The 25,724-nt window shown below is 42.8% G+C and overlaps 1 protein-coding gene across 1 annotated transcript in view; it reads left to right on the top strand.

Moving 5' to 3' along the window:
- Window positions 1–25,724, top strand: part of LOC134338322 (triadin-like) — a 426,556-nt gene that overhangs the window by 52,522 nt on the left and 348,310 nt on the right. Inside the window, exon 5 of the mRNA XM_063034074.1 lies at window positions 796–897. Coding sequence (XP_062890144.1) covers window positions 796–897 — 102 coding nt within the window. The remainder of the gene's footprint in view (window positions 1–795; window positions 898–25,724) is intronic.

The following is a 25,724-nucleotide window of genomic DNA, read 5'->3' as shown; positions in this document are numbered from 1 at the left end:
CATTAAGTTTTGCACTGATTGCAAAAGGCATTACACCACTGAGGTAATGAAAGGAACAGTATAAATTTAAGTTCTTTCTTTTCATTTTGACCATTTTTATTTTGGTCCTGAATTAACATCATTCATTATCCTCCAGTTCAGCATTGGAGTGACATTACATTGGAAGGCTGAACTTGCTCTTTTACTGGGTAGTTGTATTCATAGTGCACATTCTTCTTGGAAAGTAAATTGAGTACCATAATTCAAAGTGAGGAGACATGATAGAGGTGTACAAGATAATAAAAGGAATAGATAGAGCGGATAGCCAGCGCCACTTCCCCAGGGCACCACTGCTCAATACAAGAGGACATGGCTTTAAGGTGTGGGGAGGGAGGTTCAAGGGGGATATTAGAGGAAGTTTTTTTTTACTCAGAGAGTGGTTGGTGCGTGGATTGCACTGCCTGAATCAGTGGTGGAGGCAGATACACTAGTGAAATTTAAGAGACTGCTAGACAGGTATATGGAGGAATTTAAGGTGGGGGGTTATATGGGAGGCAGGGTTTAAGGGTCGGCAAAATATTGTGGGCCGAAGGGCCTGTACTGTGCAGTACTATTCTATGTTCTATACTAAGATTGGCTGAATCATAGTACAGAACTCAGTGCAAATCTGATCACTATATTTTTCTAGTATGAAACCTCGGTTAACTTTTAATTATGCCGTAATATAAATACCCTTCCACTGGATATTTAAAAATTATGTAAGTAGTTATATAAACTCAATTTTCTCGATTAATGGAATAAATATTTTCAACCCAGGACGTTCGTCAGTTACTGATGTCACTCCAGCTCCAGAACTTGTAAAGAAACCTCCTGCAAAGAAACCTCCCAGCAAGCAACCTCCTAGATCACCTGCTCAAGGTAAGTCTAAGTTCTGTGACTTACATGTCATGTATAAATATAATGTCTCTGATAATGTTTTTCGATAGTTACTTTAAAATCTTGCCTTTTCCCATTTTACTGGCAAAAGTTTTTGTGACTTTTGGAAAGAAATTTAAAAGTCAACTTTGAATTTGAATTTATTGTCATGTGTATAAATACAGTGCACCAGTGCCGTAAAAAACGTACTCGCAGCAGATATCATCATATACACAGCATTCAGTGGGAAGATGGCAGCGCGACGCAGCTCGCAGCGGCCACTCCGGTGGTGATGTCTGTTATTTGTCAAGTAGGGTGCCACGCGCAACCCTGATTTGATGGAGACAAACGTGAGACCACGGAGGAACATCTGGTGAAACTTCGGAAATGCCTGCTTCGCTGCTGCTACTATTGTGTGGTCCAGAATCTCCAGAGGAGAAGGCCCCGAGTCCTTGGGTTTGCTTGTTGCTCGGCGGCTGGGGTTGGGTCGAAGCGCTTGGCATACAATGGTGCTCGGAGAGGCTGTGTCGGAGGAGCTGGTCGGAGGCTCGAAGTTGCTTCCAATGGTGCTGCATTGATGAGTTCGTGGCACTTGGAGATTCATGGCGGGGAGAGTTCCTCCCTTCTGCCACCTGTGTGGGATGATGAGGCTATCGGGACTTTGAGACTTTTTTTTACAGTGCCCATGGTCTGCTCTTTATCAAATTATGGTATTGATTTGCACTGTTGTAACTATCTGTTATAATTATGTGGTTTTGTCAGTTTTAATCTTGGTTTGTCCTGTGTTTTCCTGTGAGATCATTCTGGAGGAATGTTGTATCATTTTTCAATGCATGCGTTTCTAAATGACAATAAATGGAAACTGAACTGAACTGAACCGATTTGCAAGAGAAACATAAGTTAACCATAAATCACACAAAATTTTCACAAGAAAGAACACAATTATAACAAAAAAACTCCATTTTAACGCAAGGTGATCACTGTGGTCATAGTGTTGTGGTGATCAGAGTTGTGCTGCTTGGTGGTTGCAGGGCAGTAACTGTTCTTGAATCTGGTGATGTGAGACTTCAGGCTATGGTCCACCCTGCCCAATGGTAGCTGTGACATGACCAAGAAGGTGGGGATCCTTCTTGATGGATGTTGCCCTCTTGATAAAGAGTACCCTGCAGATAATACTGATGGTGGGAGGGTTATATCCCTGATGCATTCAGCAGAGTACACTATTCTTTACAGTTTGTATTTATAAAAGGGTTATCATTGGTAATTGGGATGATATATACATACATGTGCGGCAGGGTGGAGATACACCTCTTCCAAAGTAGGCATAAGGCACTCCGTCCCTTTGCTGGACTGCAGGTCACCTTGGGGAAGGTGTACCACCTACTTAGCCCTCCAGATCAGGGTCACTTGAAGCCACGGGAGCAGGTGGTGGATGGTTGCATGAGCAGCCGGTGCGTATCACAAGTCCTGGTTATGTGACCACTGATGTCTCTGAAGAGTATTGATAATGGCTGGGGTCACCTGTCTTGTAAAGACATTGCCCAGAAGAAGGAAATGGGAAATGGCAAATGGCAAACCACTTCTATGGAAAAATTTGCCAAGAACAATCATGAAAGACGATGACTGCCAAAAGCATATGACATGGCACATAATGATGCTGATGATGATATATAGAAAGAAAAAGAAATAAATCGCCTTTTAAACTCACGAGAGAGCATAGAAACATAGAAACATAGAAAATAGGTGCAGGAGTAGGCCATTCGGCCCTTCGAGCCTGCACCGCCATTTATTATGATCATGGCTGATCATCCAACTCAGAACTGTTTCTGTAGCAGGCAATTTCCTTTTTACAAGGTCGAGTTGCTGGCTTGACGCTCAACCCAGCACAGATGGAAAGCGTGCCAGGGGAGCCGGCTGGATTCGAACTTGGGAGCCCTCACTCCAAAGTCCGGCGCTGATGCCACTACACCACCAGCTGACGATGATGATATATACACAAAGAAAAATTACAAATGGAATAAAGGGAGTGCACATATATGAATGAGGAGATTTTAAGGTTAAGAGAATTGATAAGGATGTGTAGTTGCTTATTTACTAAATAGAACGTGGAAACTTACTTGGAGTTTGTGGGAAGTGCAAAATTTATCCATTGCATAAGATATTTATTGGATAAACTATTCCATTCACTGACAAAATATTTCCTTTCATATGTTCCTTATGTTTGTTCCAATTTTCTATAACTACTGAGAGCCACCAAACAATGACAATTCCACCCACAGATAAGGAATGATGTTCATACTCCTATCAATGGCCTATAAGTAGGTTTTCCGACAATCCATTACCAAGAAATTCCTCTGTAAACACTCTCAAAAGCCCAGTAAATAAGCCCAAAATGTTACCTTCAATCAGTAACAGCTGTTTTTCACTCTGGTGACAGCTCAGATACTTTGCATGAGAGGCAAGTTGATATTTTCACACTTCATGCAGTCAGTGTTCTTTCAGGGGCTCCATGAAAATACAGTGTGTTTGCTGTTTCTTGTCTGTACTCTTGATATTTATTCTATGATTAAGTCTGAACATCACCTCTGTGATGCTCCCAGTAAACAACCACAATTTTGCAGAGAAAATATACAAGAATGTTTCCGGAACTTGAGGATCTGAGTTATAGGGAAAGGTTAGAACTTTATTCCCTAGAGTGTAGGGCAATGAGGAGAGATTTGATAGAGCTAGGTATGTTTCAATAGGTAGGTACTTTTAATGTCGGAGAAATATATACAATATGCATTCTGAAATTCTGAAATTCTTTTTCTTCACAAACATCCACGAAAACAGAGGAGTCCCCTAAAGAATGAATTACAGTTAAATGTTAAAACCCCAAAGCCTCCCCCCAGCTCCTCCTCCCGCACATAAGCAGCAGCAAAACGACGACTACCCCTCCCCCCAGCTCCTCCTCCCGCACATAAGCAGCAGCAAAATGACGACTACCCCTCCCCCGCCAGCAAAAAAAGCATCTGCACTCTCCACCGAGCACTCGAGCGTGCAGCAAAGTATTAGTAAAGACACAGACTTGTAGTTTCCCAAAGACTACTCGTTCATCCAAATTTTGACATACCACAGGGTATAGATAGGGTAAATGCAAACAGTCTGAGGTTGGGTGAAACTAGAACTGAAGGTCAGGGGCTAAGGGTGAAAGGTGAACTGTTGAAGGGGAACCTTTTCACTCAGAGGGTGGTGAGGATATAGGAAAAACCGCCAGCAGAAGTGGTGAATGTGGGTACATGGATGTGAGGGTTATGGAGGGCTGAGGTCCAGGTGTAGGTCAATGGGACTAGGTAGAATAATAGTTCAGCATGGACTAGATGGGCTGAAAGGCCTGTTTCTGTGCTATAGTGCTCTACAACTCTATGTGCATCCTGACCTCAGGTTATCAGATAACTTTTACCAGTCGGTGCAGCCATCGCTTCTGCTTGGTGGGGAGGGAAATAAATTGTGACTGAAAGGTCAGTAAGACAGATTAGAAATGAGAAATTTTCAACCCATTCACCAGCTGAAAAGCTTCCATGAATAACAACAAGTATCACAATCTGAACCAAGTTTATTGCCTCTGCTGAAATTTGTTGACTTGTTGCAGCGGTCAAGTGCAGGCATAAAAGTTATTGTAAGTTACAATAACAATAAATACATAGGGGAATAGTGAGGTACAGTAGTTCATGGATTCATGAACTGTTTAGAGGTCTGATGGCAGAGGGGAAGAAGCTGTACCTCACTTCAATGTTCTAGAAGCTGTTCCTAAAACATTGAGTTTTGGTCTTCAGGCTCCCGTACCTCCTCCCTGATATGAGAAGAGGACACGTCCGAGATGGTGAGAGTCCTTGGTGGTGGATGCAATCTTCTTGAGACGCCTCCGTTGGAAGACGTCCTCGATAGTGGGGTGGCTTGCACCCACAATGGAGCTGGCTGAGACTCCAGCCCTCTGAAGCCCCTAGGTGGTGATACAACCAGTCACAATGCTCTCCATAGTACACCTGTAGAAATTCCTGGAGTCTTTGGTGGCATAACAAACCCAGTCAAGCTCCTAGCAAGTACAGCTGCTGCTGTGCCTCCTTCATGGTTACACCAATAGAGAAGGCCCAAGACAGATCCTCTAACTGCTCGCTCTTCACCACAGACCCTTCAATGAGCAGTGTACGTTCTCCCAACATTCCCTACCTCAAGTCCACAATCAACTCCTCCATCTTGCTGATTTTTGTGCAAGTTGATAGCCATGATTTAGTGGTGCAGACAACAGTGAAACCATTTGCATTTTCTGTCATTGTGTCAAGGAAACAACAAATGCATAATTTAATGTGAAATATTAAGTATCTCATCGTGCTGATAGTAATTCTGTTTTCTATATAGGAATCACTGGAGATCACTTGAATGGATATTGGCTTTCTATATTCACAAAGTAATATCACTATTAAATACTGTGAAATGTGCTTTATGGATGACATCTACTGTAAATTCTTGTTAGCAGCATGCTAAACATAGCATCTGGCCAGACTTGCTGGCTACATAAAGTTAATTTATGTTCATTATAGTTCTTTTACACAAGTGTTTCAAAGACCAATGATCATACACATTTAAACCTGTTTGAGGATTAGATAATATGTAAAAATACCAATTGCTCTACACTTTAAAAATACCTAAAATACATTGCATGTTTAATAATAAAATAATTAAGAAAATTAGGGGCAAGGTAAATGAATAAAAACAAAACAAATGACTTCCTCTTCCATCAAAATTAGTGATTTTGTTCAAATGAATAGGGTTCCACTATAACGCTAACCACTTCTTCATATAAAGCTAAAAGGGCTGGATGTGAAATACATTCAGTTTTCTGTTTGAGCTCCATCCATCAGGTCTTTGTGTAATCAAACAGTGTAATGAGAGGTCAAATGTCCCTGGAAAAGGGGGGCAAATACGTCCCCAATGTCGCCCTCGCCCTGATGGCCAGCTTCGTGTATGGCTGCATCAGGTTGTGTGTAGAACCCAGGTATGTGGGTACCAAGTACCACTATGTGCCCACCTGTCGCCCTGGCTATGAAGGATGGGTCTGGCCCCACTCGTTGCCGCCATACCTGTCCTTTGTAGAAAAGTTATTCCAGGAGAACGCCTTTGACCACAGGGCCATCAGGCAGTGGTCGTCACATAATGTCCTGCAGACACTGCAGGAGAAGGACGTGATGGACACAGTGGGGTGGTTCCCCGAGCAGACTGTCCAGTTCATCTGGCAAAATGCCTCATCGCCGGATCTCACCAACAGGCACCAGGGCCTCGCCTGGCTGGCGGTGAGAGAGACCCTCTGAAGCACCTTCAATTACTCCAAAAGACTGGTTTGGTAAAAATACTGAAAGGCTTTTATTCGCTGTACAATACGACCTCCACAGTGAGTGTCTGCCCCTGGACTGAGGGGGAGGGGCAAGACGAACACCTTTATACAGGACTCTGTGGGAGGAGCCACAGGGGCAGTCAGCAGAGGGGTGTGTCCAGACAGGTAACTGAGTTACAACATATATACATGGTTTACCACACCCTCCCAGTCAGATCCCTTCTGTACGCCCAGGACGTCATCTCCACACCCTGCTGCCCATGGGAGGACTGCAGTGAGGAGGAGTCTGTGACCCACCTCTTTGCACACTGTCAGTTCACAGAGAGTGTGTGGAGGAGGATGGACGGGCTAGTGTCACGTTTCATCCTCAGCAGCTGCGTAACAGAGGACTCTCTGATCTACGGGCTGTTCCCAGGGATGCACATGGAGACCAACATCCGGTGCTGCTGGCAGATCATCAACTCGGTGAAAGACGCTCTTTGGTCGGCCCTAAACTTGATGATCTACCAGCACATGGAGATGTCCGTGGGAGAATGCTGCTGACTGGCACATTCTCGGCTGCAGGAGTACGTGCTGAGGGACGCACTGAAACTCGGTGCAGCCACCGCAAGGGCCTGGTGGGGAAGGACCACGGTTTAGGGTTCTTCTCCTGCGGAAATGGGAGGGGTCAGGTGGTGGGGAGTGTACCCCCCAACAATGGTGTGGAAAGGTGAAACAACGTGGGTGGCTAAAAGTGTGGAAATGTGTAGACCGTAATGGAAACATCTGTAAAGGATTGACAGACATTGAGTGGTTTATTGTACATAATTTTATTTTAAAAATAAAGTATATTTTGGTAGAAAAAGAACAAATGTGCCATTATTTGATTTCCAGCTCATTCCTGAATGAGTAAGGATAGGACTGACCGGCTCTGTGCACTCTTGACAGAACCAGTGTATAACAGGCAGCCTCAAGCAGTCAGCCTCACTGTTGCTTTGCTGGTAACTGATCCAGATTCAGATTTATTTCTTTATCACATGTAACATCGAAGCATACAGTGAAATGCATCGCTTGTGTTAACAAGCAACTCAACCCAAGGATATGTTGGGGGCAAGCTGCAAGTGTTGCCCCACATTCCAGTGCCAACAAAAATCACCCACAATGCTCAGCAAAACAACACAGAACACAACCAACAGCAGCACACTCTCACGCACACGTACACACGCTCACACTCACACTCACCGGCAGGTCTCTGGGTCCCCAGCCTTCACTGGACTCCTGGGAGCTCTCTGCCATTTTTCAGGTGTAAAAGTCAAAGGCTAACAAAATGTTAATTAATTTTAATTGACTTAATAAGGATTCATTACCTCAGTTTAGTAGAGATTTAATCACCAGATTTTCATATAGTCCCTTGTTCATTTTGTCTTTTAAGCACTTGCTGCTATATTTATTTCATTTGTATGAGTAATGGTGGGAATATAATTTTTAGCTTTATTGTAAATGCATTCTTTCGGGCTCTCTGATGCTGTTTTAGCTGAAGCTCTCTTTAACACTGACACTGAGATATATTGTTTGGTTGACATACTATGTTGTCATGGTAACAATTTGGTTGTAGAGCACTGCCAGGAAATGACATGACTCTTTAAAAAAGAAGTTGGTTCTTTTAAATCCATATATGACAAAAGACTCTTATTTTTTAAATGCAAGCTATTTTTCATGATCAGAAATTGAATGATGGCTAAAAAATTTTAATGTACTCTCCAGTGCAAAAAACCTGAAGCTGGGAAGCAAAATGCATTGAATCAAATTGTCCCAGCAATCATGTTATTGGTGGAATAGTATGGTTTGATCTCTAGAGCCTATGTCTTTTAGGTATTTTAGAAGTCGCATTCAGCTTTTTCCATATTTTCTGTCACATGTAAATCCTTTATTCTTAGTATTACTTATTGTTTAAACATTTTTGGCAGTGCCTCTTTGCAGTTGTGACCCACTGGTTGATCCATTAGTTGGTTAGTGATGTGTGCTTTTTGTAATTTGTACTTTGATATTTATTGCATCTATGATTAAGAATGAATACAGTGGAATTATTATTTGTCTGGCTTCTGGAGGTTTGGGATATTTGAATATAACACATTGTAGAAGGATGAGGGTATGTGTCCTCACAAGCTTTCTCCTCCATGGATCATGGCTAACCCATTCTTGTCTCAAATAAAAATGTTCATTGATTGTAGTATGTGGATGTCATTGGTTATAGCGAGAGGATTCGAGTACAGGAGCAGGGAGGTACTACTGCAGTTGTACAAGGCCTTGGTGAGACCACACCTGGAGTATTGTGTGCAGTTTTGGTCCCCTAATCTGAGGAAAGACATCTTTGCCATAGAGGGAGTACAAAGAAGGTTCACCAGATTGATTCCTGGGATGGCAGGTCTTTCATATGAAGAAAGACTGGATGAACTGGGCTTGTACTCGTTGGAATTTAGAAGATTGAGGGGGGATCTGATTGAAACGTATAAGATCCTAAAGGGATTGGACAGGCTAGATGCGGGAAGATTGTTCCCGATGTTGGGGAGGTCCAGAACGAGGGGTCACAGTTTGAGGATAGAGGGGAAGCCTTTTAGGACCGAGATTAGGAAAAACTTCTTCACACAGAGGGTGGTGAATCTGTGGAATTCTCTGCCACAGCAAACTGTTGAGGCCAGTTCATTGGCTATGTTTAAGAGGGAGTTAGATATGGCCCTTGTGGCTACAGGGGTCAGGGGGTATGGAGGGAAGGCTGGGGCGGGGTTCTGAGTTGGATGATCAGCCATGATCATAATAAATGGCGGTGCAGGTTCGAAGGGCCGAATGGCCTACTCCTGCACCTATTTTCTATGTTTCTAAGTAATCCTGGCATTTATGGGTGATATTTTATTGTCCCTGAACTGGAGGTTTTTAAGAGTCAATCACGTTGGTTGAACGAGAGACATGTGTAGGCCAGACTGGGTAAAGATGTCACATCTCCTTCCCTAAAGGACATCAGCAAACAGCTGGTTTTGAGGGAATTAGGTGGTTTTACAGCTACAGCTAATGAGATGAGTTTTTAAAAGATAAATCACACATCAATTTAATTACTTGAGTTTAAATTTTCCAGCTAACAAGATGGGATTCAAACATCTGATTAGCTATTTCATTCAGAACTCTGGCTGAGCCGCACCAGCATAGCACGGACATTAAAAAATGGAAGGAAGGTGGGGCTTGAAGATCTATTTGACCCAAAGGCAAGAAATTAAGTTCTGGCCACAGCAGAGTAATTAGGACAATATGGTATTAAAAGAGCTTTCATCAGTAATGATAATCATAAAATTACCAGGTTGTCATCAGTTTCCATCTGGTTAATTAAAGTCCTTCTGGGGAAGACCTATGCCACACCTGGATTATACGTGACTCCAAAGGCAGCAATGTAGTTGACTGTTGCCCTCTAAAATGGCTGATGAAGCCTCTTTGTTCAGGCTAATTAAAAAAGGACAATTAATTCAGGCCTTGTCAGGCATATGCAAATTCTCTCAGCAGTCATTGTAGAAGTGGCATTGTGTTTGAGAAACTGCACGATTTAGTTAACTTAGAAACTGATTTCAGCTCTGTATACTTTCTTTCCTGTGTGGAATTCTTTATGAATGTACTTCATTGTAATTTAGATAAATTAACATAAATTATGGACCCATTAGTTGATTAGCGATGCTTGTTTTATTCTAATTTGTATTCTTGATATTTATTCTAATTGATTCTTGTTATTGTGGAGGTAGAATTTAAATTCAAGTAGTTTGGTAAATTTGGAAAATTAGAGACTTGTATCACTAACACTAACCATGAAATTATTGTGTTGTCCTTAGGACTCATCTTCTCACACTATTGTCCTAACCAGGGAGGAAATCTCCTGTGCGTTAACTGTTCCTGAAACCAGACCCAACAGTCTGATTAACTCTTCATCAGCTTCTGGAACGGCCAAACAATCCACCTAGTTCAGGCCAATTAATGATGGAGAGTAAATGGTGGCCTTGTTATTCACATCCGGAATAAGAATCATAGAAGATTCTTGTGCTTGTCTTTATTACTCTTTGACAAACTATTTAAATTAAACAAACTGTTTTAAGTGGTGAAATTATGGAAAAATAACTTTGTTTATTTCAGTCAGAAAAATATCCTAAAGCACTTCACAGCTTGAGTGATTCGGCACAATGTGATACTGCGGTATAAGGGAAAATCACAGGTGAATTGTTAATTTTTGTTAGAAGCATTTCAAAACAACTAAAAAGACGAAGAAGTCAAGGTTTAAGGAGGACATGCATCAGAAGGTTTTTCCAACAATTGCAGACCATTCAAACCCGGGAGCCATGCTGTGCTGGAATTAGAGCTGCCTGATAACTTAGAACTGAAAACTGACTTGAACTCAAAGTTCAAGGTAAACTTATGATCTAAGTACATATACTTCACCATACACCATCTGAGATTCATTTTCTTGTGTGCATACTTGATAAATCTATAGAATAATAACCATAACAAAATCAATGAAAGACTGCCTAACTATGGCATTCAGCCTGAGAGCAGAAGACAACAAACTGTGCAAATACAAAAAGAAATAAATAATAAGAAATAAATTAGCAATAAATATTAAGCACGTGAGATGAAGGGTCCTTCAAAGTGAATCCATGGGCTGTGGGAACAGTTCAATGATGGGGCAAGTGAAGATGAGTAAAGTTATCCCCTGTGGTTCAAGAGCTTGATGGTTAAGGGGTAGTAATTGTTCCAGAACCTGCTGGTGTGAGTCTTGAGGCTCATGTACTTTCTTCCTGATGGCAGCAGCTAATAGGGTTAGGCTTTCTACTGTTTGTACTTTCAATTTATAACCTACCTTCCTCATCTGCATTCTTGGGGTTTAAACTACTTCTTCACTCCACCTTCTTACCTGAAGTTCAATTCCCCCAGTACTTAGTGAATAGAGATTTTTTGTTTGCTTATTCATGGCTAAGTGTCAGAAAACAATTCACAATTCAGAAGCAGTGGAGAGGTCAAAGTGGGGAGTTAGGGATATCATTAGCATGTAACCTTTTTTATATGAAGCTGCTACGGGGAAATTTTTGCAAAGGAAGTATAAGTGAAGGCTAACGATAGAACCTTTGGGAATTTGTGTCTAATATTCTGGGTGATGAGAAGGAAAAAATCATTCCCTCTAGTTCTATAGATCTGACTGGACTGGAATAGGAATGCATAAAGGAAGTAAGAATTTGTAGGAAGTGGAGGGATTTGGAATTCAAATTGGTTTATTGTCACATTTATTGAGGTTCATTAGAAGTGTACCATTCTTGCAGATCAAATCATTACACAGTGCATTGAGGTAGATTTAATGTGAAAGGTTAATTTACTTTCTGGTCAAAAGTCGCTTCTGCGTAGCAGTTGCTGTTTGGCCCGTGAAAGGATGCAGTAGCTTTTTCTCATTGATTGCCTTGCATGCCATGGCATGGGTTCCTGGGTCTCCGCACCTCTGGGGGGGGTGGGGTGGGATAGAAGAATAGCACATGCGAGAGACTTGTGCACTTTCCTTTGCCTCCTGGGGCTCATCTTCACACTGAGTTTGCAACCAGTGCTGAAGAACCATTGGGAAAGTTTGCTACAGATATAGGAGGGCCCACATGCACACTTAGCTAAGTACCTGTTTGTTGAATGTTTAGTTCTGCAGTTGTGTAACTTAGGGAGACTTACCAAAGTAACTGTTGAGTTTGAAGTGTAACTGTGTAATTGTTAGTGTCAATGTAGGGTGGCTTAGATAAATGCTTGTTTGACATGGATTGTTGGTCAAATGTTTTACTGTTTGTCTGTAAATAAATGGTTAATGTGTTCATTAGCAATCTGTGTCTTCTGTTTCACCCACTGGATCTTCAAATCTGCTCTTATGTTACATCTGGCAGTGCAAGTAGTGTTCAGTGGCTGAGCGGAAGACACATATCTTTAGAAGGCTATATAAGGGAAGCCCCTGTGTGGATGGGGGATGGGGGTGTCAGGCTGGATAGTGATTATGGGGAAGAGAGGGTGGAGTGGAGTCCAATGATTCTCCCTCAAAATGATTGCCCTTCCCCTTATGCACCTGAAACAATACAGGCTAGGCTGATGATCATGGTGCCATACCCTCTATGGGGGAGGGGGGCACCAGAAGGGATAGGAGGAGGAGGAGGATGAGGACTGGGAACTTGTGTAGATTAGTACAATGGGCCTCTCCATTGAAACAGAAATCGGGGAATTCTCCACTAAAGAATTGGTGGGATTAGGGATAGGTAAAAAATAAAAGCCAGGAGAGCATCTGGCCACGTGCTTATTGAAGATATAGGATGTGGAGGCTACTGGAGTAAGCCTATCTAACAGAGAGATGGGGGTTTTATTGATCTGTTGACCCAACATATGGTCAATAACACCCTGATGACGCCACTCACTTCCCATAAGCATAATGCATCATTATGGGATTGGGTGGCAGCGGTGGTCCTTGCTGGAGGCTCTGCAAAAGGCACTGGCAAACCTTCAGACGCAGCAGAATTCAGGGGGAGAGTGGCACTTTCCTGCCTCACCCCTGTCAGGAGGGAATTATTTGCCATGCACCCCCAATCCCCAGTGAATGGTTTGAGTTTGAAAAATGTTATCACATGTGAGTTCACTTGAGTGTGTGTGTGTGTGTGTGTGTGTGTGTGTGTGTGTGTGTGCGTGCATGCGCGCGCACAGAGTCTGTCTTGTATTTCTTAAATCTGTATTGGAAAGGTGTTTTGAATTAATCCTGTGCTACAGTGGATAAGGTAGCAAATTGAAATATTTTGCTACATGGTGAAGAGGTTTACAGGAACTCTTTTTTTTAAGAGGACTGTTTGCAATGAAAGGTGGCACTTGTGCTGCTGTTAATCAAGAATGTTGCACTTATACTCCTTACAAGTCTGGGAACACATTCACCTCACTGATCAGATTTGACAGACAGTGGAATCAGAATCAGAATCAAGCTTATTATCACTGGCATGTGTTGTGAAATTTGTAAACTAGGCAGCAGCAGTACAATGCAATTCATGATAATATAGTAAAAAAAGAACAGTCAGTAAGTATATATTAAATAGATTAAAAATAGTGCAAAGACATATATATTTTAAAAAAACAACAAACAACAGGAATTCTGCAGATGCTGGAAATTCAAGCAACATACATCAAAGTTGCTGGTGAACGCAGCAGGCTAAGCAGCATCTGTAGGAAGAGGTGCAGTCGACGTTTCAGGCCGAGACCCTTCGTCAGGACTAACTGAAGGAAGAGTGAGTAAGGGATTTGAAAGTTGGAGGGGGAGGGGGAGATCCAAAATGATAGGAGAAGACAGGAGGGGGAGTGATAGAGCCGAGAGCTGGACAGGTGATAGGCAAAAGGGGATACGAAAGGATCATGGGACAGGAGGTCCAGGAAGAAAGACAAGGGGGGGGGGAACCCAGAGGATGGGCAAGAGGTATATTCAGAGGGACAGAGGGAGAAAAAGGAGAGAGAGAGAAAGAATGTGTGCATAAAAATGAGTAACAGATGGGGTACGAGGGGGAGGTGGGGCCTTAGCGGAAGTTAGAGAAGTCGATGTTCATGCCATCAGTTTGGAGGCTACCCAGACGGAATATAAGGTGTTGTTCCTCCAACCTGAGTGTGGCTTCATCTTTACAGTAGAGGAGGCCGTGGATAGATATGTCAGAATGGGAATGGGATGTGGAATTAAAATGTGTGGCCACTGGGAGATCCTGCTTTCTCTGGCGGACAGAGCGTAGATGTTCAGCAAAGCGGTCTCCCAGTCTGCGTCGGGTCTCGCCAATATATAAAAGGCCACATCGGGAGCACCGGACGCAGTATATCACCCCAGTCGACTCACAGGTGAAGTGATGCCTCACCTGGAAGGACTGTCTGGGGCCCTGAATGGTGGTAAGGGAGGAAGTGTAAGGGCATGTGTAGCACTTGTTCCGCTTACACGGATAAGTGCCAGGAGGGAGATCAGTGGGGAGGGATGGGGGGGACGAATGGACAAGGGAGTTGTGTAGGGAGCGATCCCTGCGGAATGCAGAGAGAGGGGGGGAGGGAAAGATGTGCTTAGTGGTGGGATCCTGTTGGAGGTGGCGGAAGTTACGGAGAATAATATGTTGGACCCGGAGGCTGGTGGGGTGGTAGGTGAGGACCAGGGGAACCCTATTCCTAGTGGGGTGGTGGGAGGATGGAATGAGAGCAGATGTACGTGAAATGGGGGAGATGCGTTTAAGAGCAGAGTTGATAGTGGAGGAAGGGAAGCCCCTTTCTTTAAAAAAGGAAGATATCTCCCTCGTCCTAGAATGAAAAGCCTCATCCTGAGAGCAGATGTGGTGGAGACGGAGGAATTGCGAGAAGGGGATGGCGTTTTTGCAAGAGACAGGGTGAGAAGAGGAATAGTCCAGATAGCTGTGAGAGTCAGTAGGCTTATAGTAGACATCAGTGGATAAGCTGTCTCCAGAGACGGAGACAGAAAGATCTAGAAAGGGGAGGGAGGTGTCGGAAATGGACCAGGTAAACTTGAGGGCAGGGTGAAAGTTGGAGGCAAAGTTAATAAAGTCAACGAGTTCTGCATGCGTGCAGGAAGCAGCACCAATGCAGTCGTCGATGTAGTGAAGGAAAAGTGGGCGACAGATACTAGAATAGGCACGGAACATAGATTGTTCCACAAACCCAACAAAAAGGCAGGCATAGCTAGGACCCATACGGGTGCCCATAGCTACACCTTTAGTTTGGAGGAAGTGGGAGGAGCCAAAGGAGAAATTATTAAGAGTAAGGACTAATTCCGCTAGACGGAGCAGAGTGGTGGTAGAGGGGAACTGATTAGGTCTGGAATCCAAATTTATTTAAAAAAATATTTTTTTAAAAAGTGGGGTAGTGTTTGTGCATTTAGGAATCATTGGCAGAAGCTGTTCCTGAATTGTTGAGTGTGTGCCCTTCCTGATGTGTACCTCCTTCCTGATGGTAACAACGAGAAGAGGGCATATCCTGGGTGGTGGGACTCCATGGACACTACCTTTCTGAGGCACTGCTCCTTGAAGATGTCTTGGACACAATGGAGGCTAGTCCCCAAAATGGAGATGACTAATTTTACAAATTTCTAGTCTCTGTAGCTTCTTTGGGTCCCATGAAGCAGCCCCGCCCATACCAGATAGTGATGCAGCCCGTCAGAATGCTCTCCATGGTACATCTATAGAAGTTTTTGAGTTGTTTTAATTGACATATCAAATCTCTTCAGACTCCTAATGAAATAGAGCCACTGTTTTGCCTTCTATGTAGCTGCATTGATAGGTTGGAACTAAGTTAGATCCTCAGAGATCTTGACACCCAGGAAATTGTTCAGTCTGTCCACTTCTGACCCGCCCCCCCCCATGAGAATTGGTTCATGCTCCCTCATCTTACCCTTCCTGAAGTCCACAGTCAGCTTTTTTGTCTTACTGACATTAAGTGCAATAATTGAGTGAATAAGATTAAGGGGGTCCAGTTCCATTGCTATAACACTCATGGGGGCGGGAAGCTGGTGACCTTGTGGGGACCAGGAGATTGCTGGACTACTGCAGTCCACTGGGGCGTGATTATTGGGGTGGGAGCCCTGTGTTTAATATGTAGTGGGGCACTTGCAGGGGTCATGTGAGTCTGAGGGTCAGATTGTCACGGTGTTGCATCTTTCAAGGGGTGAGATGTAATGTGAAAGGTAAGTTTACTTGCTGGTTGAAAGCGGGCTCCACCATGCCAGTCATTGATTAATCCATTCGACGGATGCAGCAGTTTCCCTTGTGCACCATGACACCCATTTTCAGTTTCAAGCAGCTCAGGGGTTTAAGTGTAGCATGTGGGAGAGACTTGTGCATTTTCCTTCATATCTAGGGGCTTATCATCACACTGAGGTCGCAAGCGGTGCTGAGAATCCACTGGGAAATTATGCTGCAGATATAGAGGGCCCATATGCATTCTAAGCTAAGTATTTGGAGGGGGATGGAAAGCAGCCAGATATCTTGGTACATATTGATACGAGTAACATAGGAAGGAAAAGCAAACTGATCATGAAAAGAGAATTTAGAGATCTCGGTAGAAAGCTGAGAAACAGGACCTCCCGGGTAGTAATTTCTGGATTTGCTGCCCGTGCCATGTGCCAATGAGGGTAGAAACAGGATGATTTGGCAGATAAATGTGTGGCTGAGAAGCTGGTGCAAGGGACAGGGCTTCAGGGTCTTGGATCTTTGGGAACTCTTCTGGGGGAGGTATGACCTGTATAAATGGGATGGGTTGCACCTGAAACCGAGGGGCACCAATATTCTCACAGACAGGTTTGTTAGGGAAACGTTTAAACTCATTGGCCAGAGGAATGGGATCTGAAATGAATGGACTCAGGACAGGAGAGATGGTAAAAAAGCAAAGATAGCATGCAGTCAGACTGTCTGGAATGGGAGGCAGATGATAGGACATAATTGCAGCCAGCAGGGTGAGTATCAGTGCATTAGGGATGCAGAATCAAAAAGGGTAGCAAACACAAAACTCAGAGTATTATACCTCAATGCACCGAGTATAAGAAATAAGGTGGATGATTTTGTTGCACTTTTAAAAATTGTCGGGTATGTTGTTGTGGCCATCACTGAATCGTGGCTGAAGGATGGTTGCAGTTGGGAGCTGAATGTCCAAGATTACACATTGCACCAGAGGGATAGGAAGGAAGGTAAAGAGGGTGGCGTGGCACTGCTGGTAAAAAATTGCAATGAATCATTAGGAAGATGTGACATAGGATCAAAAGATTTTGAATCCTTGTGGGTTGAGTTAAGAAACTGCAAGGGTAAAAGGAACTTGATGGCAGTTATGTACAGGCCTCTAAACAGTAGCCTGGATGTGGAGAATAAGTTACAACAGGATAGGGCATATCAAAAGGCCAATGTTATGATAATCATGGGAGATTTTAACATGCAGGTAGATTGGAAAAATCAAGTTGGTAATGGAGAGTGAATTTGCTGAATGCCTACAAGGTGGTTTTTTAATGCAGTTTGTCATTGAGCGCACTAGTGAATCAGCTATACTGGGTTTGGTGTTACACTTTCAACCTCTAACTGCTATGGGCAAAAGTTCCCACTTGTTTCAAAAAGGCAACAATTATACCAGTGCCCGAGAAGAATAATGTAAGCTGCCTTAATGGCTATCGCCCGGTAACGCTCACACATACAGTGATGAAATGCTTCGAGAGGTTGGTCATGATGAGACTGAACTCCTGCTTCAACAAGGACCTGGACTCATTGCAATTTGCCTATCGCCACGATAGGTCAATGGCAGATGCGATCTCGATGGCTCTTCACATAGTTTTAGACCACCTGGACAACACAAACACCTATGTCAGGATGCTGTTCATTGACTGTAGCTCAGCATTTAATACCATCATTCTCACAATCCTGATAGAGAAGTTGCAGAACCTGGGCGCTGTACCTCCCTCTGCAATTGGATCCTTGACTTCGTAACCGGAAGACCACAGTCTGTGCGGATTGGTGATAACATAGTTTCCTCGCTGACAATCAACACTGACGCACCTCAGGGGTGTGTGCTTAGCCCACTGCTCTACTCTCTATATACCCATGACTGTGCGGCTGGGTACAGCTCAAACACCACCTATAAATTTGCTGATGATACAACTATTGTTGGTAGAATCTCAGATGGTGACGAGAGGCTGTACAGGAGTGAGATATGCCAACTGGTGGAGTGGTGTCGCAGCAACAACCTGGCACTCAATGTCAGTAAGATGAAAGAGCTGATTGTGGACTTCAGGAAGGGTAAGATGAAGGAAAACATACTAATCCTCATAGAGGGATCAGAAGTGGAGAGAGTGAGCAGTTTCAAGTTCCTGGGTGTCAAGATCTCTGAGGATCTAACCTGGTCCCAACATGTTAATTAAGAAGGCAAGACAGCAATTATTCTTCATTAGGAGTTTGAAGAGATTTGGTATGTCAGCAAATTCTCTCAAAAACTTCTGTAGATGTACTATGGAGAGCATTCTGACAGGCTGCATCACTGACTGATATGGGAGGGTTACTGCACAGGACTGAAAGAAGCTGTGGAGGGTTGCAAATTTAGTCGGCTCCATCTTGGGTACTAGCCTACAAGGAACCAAGGACACCTTCAAGGACCAGTGTCTCAAAAAGGCAGTATCCATTATTAAGTTCCTCCAGCACCCAGGGCATGCCCTTTTCTCACTGTAACCAGCAGGTAGGAGATACAGAAATGTGAAGGCACACACTAAGCGATTCAGGAACAGCTTCTTCCCCTCTGCCTTCTGATTTCTAAAGAGCATTGAATCCTTGAACACTACCTCACTTTTTAATATATATTATTTCTGCTTTTTGAACGATTTTTAATCTATTCAATATACGTATGGTGCAATTGATTTACTTAGCCAATTAGAGAGTTTCAGGTAAAGAAACCCACAGGATCCAATTATCACAATATGACTGAGTTCAACTTGAAACTTGATAAGGAGAAAGTAAAATCTGATATAGCAGTATTTCAGTGAAGTAAAGGAAATTACAGTAGTATGAGAGATAAATTGGCCAAAGTAAATTGTAAGGACATGCTGGCGGGGATGACGCAGAGCAGCAATGGTGTGAGTTTCTGTGAAAAATAAGGAAGGTGCAGGATAGATGTATTCCAAAAACAAACAAATACTCAAATGGCAAAATAGTACAACTGTGGCTGACAAGGGAAGTTAAAGCTAATGTAAAAGCAAAAGAGAGAGCATACAACAAAGTAAAAATTAGTGGCAAGATAGAGGATTGGGAAGCTTTTAAAACCTACAGAGAGCAACTAAAAGGATCATTAGGAAGGAAAAAATGAAATATAAAAGCAAACTAGCAAACAATAACAAGGTGGATTGAAAAAGCCTTTTCAAGCATATAAAAGAAAGAGAGATGAGAGTGGATACAGGACCATTAGAAAATGAGGCCAGAGAAATAATAACAATGGAGAAACAAGGACATGGCAAATGAACTACACGTGTACTTTGCATCATCCTTCACTGTGGAAGACACTAGCAGTGTACTGGATGTTGAAGGGTGTGAGGGAAGAGAAGTGAGTGCAGTTACTATTACAAGGGAGAAGGTGCTCAAAATGCTGAAAGACTTAAAGGTATATACGTCACCTGGACCAGATGAACTGCACCGTCGGGTTCTGGAAAAGCTAGCAGTAATGATTGAGGAGGCATTAATGATCAATGTTGGAAAATGCATGGTCATGCACTTTGGTAGTAGAAATAATTGTGCAGATTATTTTCTAAATGGGAAGAAAATCCAAAAGTCGGAGATGGAGAGTGACTTGGGAGTCCCTGTGTAGAACACCTTAAAGGCTTACTTGCAGGTTGAGTCGGTGGTAAGGAAAGCAAATGCAATTTTAGCAATCATTTCAAGAGTTCTAAAATATAAGAGCAGAGATGTGATGCTGAGTCTTTATAAGGCACTGGTGAGGCCTCACCTTGAGTATTGTGAACAGTTTTGGGCTCCTTATCTATTAAAAGATGTGCTGGCACTGGAGAGGCTTCAGAGGAGGTTCACAAGGATGATTCTGGCAATCAAAGGGTTATCATATGAGGAACGTTTGATAGCTTTGTGTATGTGTTTGCTGGAATTTAGAAGAATGAGGAGGGATCTCATTGAAACCTTTTGAATGTAGAAAGGCCTAGACAGAGTAGATGTGGAGAGGATGTTTCCCATGGTAGGGGAGTCTAGGATAAGAGGGCACAGTGTCAGGATAGAGGGGTGTCCATTTAAGACAGAGATGCAGAGAAATCTCTTTAGCCAGAGGGTGGTGAATTTGTGGGACTTGTTACCACAAGCAGCTGTGTGGAGGCCAGCTTGTTGGGTGTATTTAAGGCGGAGATGGGTGGGTTCTTGATTGGGTACAGTGTCAAGTGTTATCGGGAGAAGGTCAGGGAGTGGGGCTGAGGAGGGGAGAAAATGGATTAGCCATGATTAAATGGTGGAGCAGACTCAACGGGCCAAATGGCCTAATTCTACTACTGTGGCCTATCTGCTTGTTGAATGTTTGTTTCTGTAGTTGAACAAGTTGGGGAGACTTAACAAAGTATCTGTTGAGTTTGAGGTGTTACTGAATGTTTAGTGTCATCGTTTTTGTAACTTAGGGTGGCTTAGATGAGCATTTGTCTTGGATGTTTGGTTAGGTGTTATACTATCTGTCTATAAATGTTTAATGAGTTCACTTGCAATCTATATCTTCTGGTTCACCAAATGGATCCTCAAATATGTTTCCAGATTACAGTAGAACAAGGTAAAATAATAACAATTCAGAATAAAATGTGTCATCTGCAGAGACAGTGCAGTGCAAGTAGTAAACAATAAGGTGCAAGATCATAACTGGGTAGCTTGTGTCGTCGCAGAATCAACTCCTACAGCCAAGACGGAGGAGGCTCCAGAACCTGAGATTGTTACACAGCCACAAGTTTCACTGGCCAAGTAGAGAGACCCATTGTCAGGAAAGACATATCCCACAGCTGTAAGAAATCCAGCACAGTGATTAAATCTTTAGGCCTGAATGGGACAATTTAGAATTTACTATGCTGTGAATGTCTGTATAGTAGTTGTATTATATCATACTGTGAATTTAATTGAGATCATTTCCATATTGAGTTGGAGTTTATATCCTAGCAGGGAGAGTGTTGTATATTTAATATTTCAGCAATATTTGAGTAATATTATAAATATATTGTTTGATTAAGCGCTCTTTGTTGTTTACATAATTCATTATGGGTTCTATGTAAATGTATATGAATGGTAATGTCATTGTGCCAGTGTATCATACGTGCATGCTTCGCATTAACTAGAGTGCACACCTTATTCCCAGTTGTGTGTTTTTATTTCAATTATTTTTATGTTTTGGAGTTGTAAATCATAACAGAAGCTATCCTTCAGGTGGTTGTATCTTCTGGGTAGTCTGGTTTCCTTGAGCTGTGTCCACAAATCCCTGGAGTTTCTTGTGATCATAGGCAGAGCATTTACCATATTAAGCTGTGATGCATCTGGATAGGATGCTTTCTATGTTGCATTGATAACGATCGGTAAGGATTAACAGGAATATACTAAATTTCTTTCACCTTCTGAGGAAATAGAAGCAGAGACTAGATTTATTGGCTGTACCGTTTATTGGTTGAACTAGGACGGGCAATTTGTGGTGTTCATTCCTACGAACTTGAATCTCAGCACCATTGATGAAGACAGTAGTGTGATGGGGTCCTGAATTACCCCTAAGAATTGTGCTCGATTACCCCTATGAACTGTGCTTTTGAAAAGAGAGAGTGAGTTATTTAACACCGACATGTTATTTTGCAAAGAGAGAAAGAAAGAAAGAGAGAGACAAAGACTAACTGTTGGACTGTCACTTTAAGGCATGAGAAAGAACTGGCTAACTTTTGGGTTTCTGCTGAGTTGGAGATGGCACCGAGCAGCTCATAAGTTGCAATGGTGACCGAGGGAGACGTTCTTTGATGGACAATCAATGTTATGATTTTTCGGCAGCGTGTTGATACTTTTCAAGGACATTTGCCTGCTTGTGCATTTCTTACACAGAGAAGAGAAGGAGGAGTTATTTGAATGACAGCTGGTATCCAGTATGGTGAGATAAATAGGAGGTCAGATGATATAGACCTCAGACATATGGTTTGGACACGGAATGAGCTTTGTTCTGCCCGCAGAAGAAGTGAGTTTTTGGAGGATCAATCAGGCAGATCGATCAGTGGCTCTTGCAGTGAAAAGAAAAGGTGGTGACTGGTGGGGAGTTGTCCATGTTTCCACCCTTGCCTGGATGATAGCTCCACCCCAGAAAACCAGTCCCCTTTGTTGAGGTCACAGTCGGACACTTTTAAAGGATTTCGGAGGACAACGAGAAGATCGACGGCACCAGCTCACCTGAAGACTCAAATCTCTCCCTCTCTCTCTCTCTCTCCATCACTACTCAACTGAATACCACGAACTGAACTGAACTGAACTTCACTCATCATCGTAAGACTGTATCTTTTTACCCCTAGACTTGAAGAAGCTTGGTTTTTCATACATATATTTCCACACTTACTGATTTACTTACTTATATATATAATCATTGCTAACCTGTTTGATTTATCTACATTTATATTATTGTATTGCGTAGTTACTAATCAATATTATTAGGTAATAGCAATACTGGACTTCAAAATGTTTTCCATCTCTGCTGGTTCTTTATTCCCATCACGGAGTACGTGACAGTAGGATTATCATTGCCCATTTTTCTGAAGTCAATGACCAGCTCTTTTGTTCTGCTGACTTTGAGGAATAGGTTGTCCCTCTGTAGCCTGACTCATTATTATTTGAGATACAGCCCTCTACCGTGGTATCATCTGCAAAATTGGAGTTAGAGTTAGAGTTGATGGATTAGGCTAGTAGAGAAGGGCGAAGGTGTATGATTAACCTAGCCCTCAGCCACATTTGTGATTTTGATAAGGGCCACTCTGTTGCTAACCACAAACAACAGGAATTCTGCAGATGCTGGAAATTCAAGCAACACACATCAAAGTTGCTGGTGAATGCAGCAGGCCAAGCAGCATCTATAGGAAGAGGCGCAGTCGATGTTTCAGGCCGAGACCCTTGGTCCTGAAACGAAGGGTCTCGGCCTGAAACGTCGACTGCGCCTCTTCCTATAGATGCTGCTTGGCCTGCTGCGTTCACCAGCAACTTTGATGTGTGTTGCTGTTGCTAGCCACAATTAGATTTGAGAAGTAATGACACATTTCAAGGACTCTGGAGAGGAAAAGAAGGTTGGAAATGGAGAATTCAGAATACAAAACACAGGGGACATGTGAAGAATTGCCCAGCTGGTATTGATGAGGACATACCTTGGGAGGAAGGCAGAACTAAATTTGAAAAGAATAAATAATATCAGCTCATGTAAAGTCATGAAGTCTATTTGAGTTGTCAGCAGTTTGTTGGGAATAAGAATAGCAGGAGGTGAATCTTGGGGTCAAAATGAAGTGGGAGAATGTCAGAAAAATGTGAATTCAAGAATGGAGAAGAGAATTTTCAGAGGATTACTTTGCTGTGTTAGGGAAATGGAAGGGAGGAGCAGATAAAAATGAAAAATTGTTTCAGTCTTAATGATAAGAAGTTCCAAGAACTCTTCCCTGTGTAATCAACAGGGTTAATGAAATAGATAGCGAACCATTTGGCCATCAGCACCAATGCCTGAGGTACGTCACTGGTCACTTCATTCCAATTAAAAATAACCAGTTACTCCAGCTCACAGCTCCTTGATCACTAACCAGTCCAATTCCAGGACTATGCATTCCAAATCTGCTTAATAATTCCTTATGAGGCACATTATTGAACCCTTGCTTTTACTCAGTGACTTCTTTATGAGGTATACCTGTACACCTGCTCGCTACTACAAACATCTCATCAGCCAATCATATTGCAGCATCATAAAGTATAAAAGCATGCAGACATAGTCAAAAGGTTCAGAAAGGTGAATTGCGGAGCAGACTAGATGCCTAATTCTGCTCCTATGTCTTATGGAAATATGATTTAAATGTTTTTGACTGTGGAATAACTGTTTGTGTCGGACTGGGTGGTTTGAGTATATCAGAAACTGCTGATCTTCTGGAATTTTCATGCATGACAGTCTCTGGAATTTCCAAAGAGTGGTGTGAAAAACAAAATAAAACATCCAGTAAGCGGCATTTCTGTAGGCGAAATTGCCTTGTTAATGAGAGATATCACAGGAGAATGACCAGACTGGTTCAAGCTGACTGGAAGGCAACAGTAACTCAAGTAACCTTGCATTACAACAGCGGTTTGTGGAAATGCATCTTTGAACATACAACACATTGAACCTTGAAATGGACGATCAAGAATATACACCCAGCGGCCACTTCTATGAGGTATCTCCTGTACCTAATAAAGTGACCACTGAGTGCCCATCCAACCACAACACATCAACTGATTTACCCTTTTCGATTTCACTGCTTACAACCTCAAATATTTCCAAACGAGTTTGTGAAACGTGCTTCTCTTTCCTACATCTCTGCTGACCCTGGCCAATCCTCTTAATATATAATAGATGCATAGAAAGAACTCGCTAAATATAATAAATAACTATAAAGTATTCAGCCTACATTGCTCAAATCAGTATGTGTCTTGAACGTAGAACATAGAATAGTACAGCACAGTACAGGCCCTTCAGCCCACAATGTTGTGCCAACCCTTAAACCCTACCTCCCATATAACACCCCACCTTAAATTCCTCCATATACCTATTTAGTAGTCTCTTAAACTTCACTAGTGTATCTGCCTCCACCACTGACTCAGGCAGTGCATTCCAGGCACCAACCACTCTCTGAGTGAAAAACCTTCCTCTAATATCCCCCTTGAACTTCCCACCCCTTACCTTAAAGCCATGTTCTCTTGTATTGAGCAGTGGTGCCCTGGGGCAGAGGCGCTGGCTGTCCACTTTATCTATTCCTCCTTAATATCTTGCATACCTCTATCATGTCTCCTCTTATCCTCCTTCTCTCCAAAGAGTAAAGCCCTCGCTCCCTTAATCTCTGATCATAATGCATACTCTCTAAACCAGGCAGCATCCTGGTAAATCTCCTCTGTACCCTTTCCAATGCTTCCACATCCTTCCTATAGTGAGGTGACCAGAACTGGACACAGTACTCCAAATGTGGCCTAACCAGAGTGTTATAGAGCTGCATCATTACCTCGCGACTCTTAAACTCTATCCCTCGACTTATGAAGGCTAACACCCCATAAGCTTTCTTAACTACCCTATCTACCTGTGAGGCAACTTTCAGGGATCTATGGACATGTACCCCTAGATCCCTCTGCTCCTCTACACTACCAAATAACCTACCATTTACTTTGTACTCTGCCTTGGAATTTGTCCTTCCAAAGTGTACCACCTCACACTTCTCCGGGTTGAACTCCATCTGCCACTTCTCAACCCACTTCTGCATCCTATCGATGTCTCTCTGCAATCTTCGACAATCCTCTACACTATCCACAACACCACCAACCTTTGTGTCATCTGCAAACCTGCCAACCCACCCTTCTACCCTCACTTCCAGGTTGTTAATAAAAATTACAAAAAGTAGAGGTCCCAGAACAGATCCTTGTGGGACACCACTAGTCACAACTCTCCAATCTGAATGTACTCCCTCCACCACGACCCTTTGCTTTCAGCAGGCAAGTCAATTCTGAATCCACCTGGCCAAACTTCCCTGGATCCCATGCCTTTTGACTTTCTGAATAAGCCTACTGTGTGGAACGTTGTCAAAAGCCTTACTAAAATCCATGTAGATCACATCCACTGCACTACCCTCATCTATATGCCTGGTCACCTCCTCAAAGAACTCTATCAGGCTTGTTGGACATGATCTGCCCTT

Source organism: Mobula hypostoma, chromosome 2 (assembly GCF_963921235.1).
Source record: "Mobula hypostoma chromosome 2, sMobHyp1.1, whole genome shotgun sequence".
Taxonomy (NCBI): domain Eukaryota; kingdom Metazoa; phylum Chordata; class Chondrichthyes; order Myliobatiformes; family Myliobatidae; genus Mobula; species Mobula hypostoma.
Note: the sequence above shows the minus strand (reverse complement) of the source record. Positions and strands in the feature narration are given on the sequence as shown.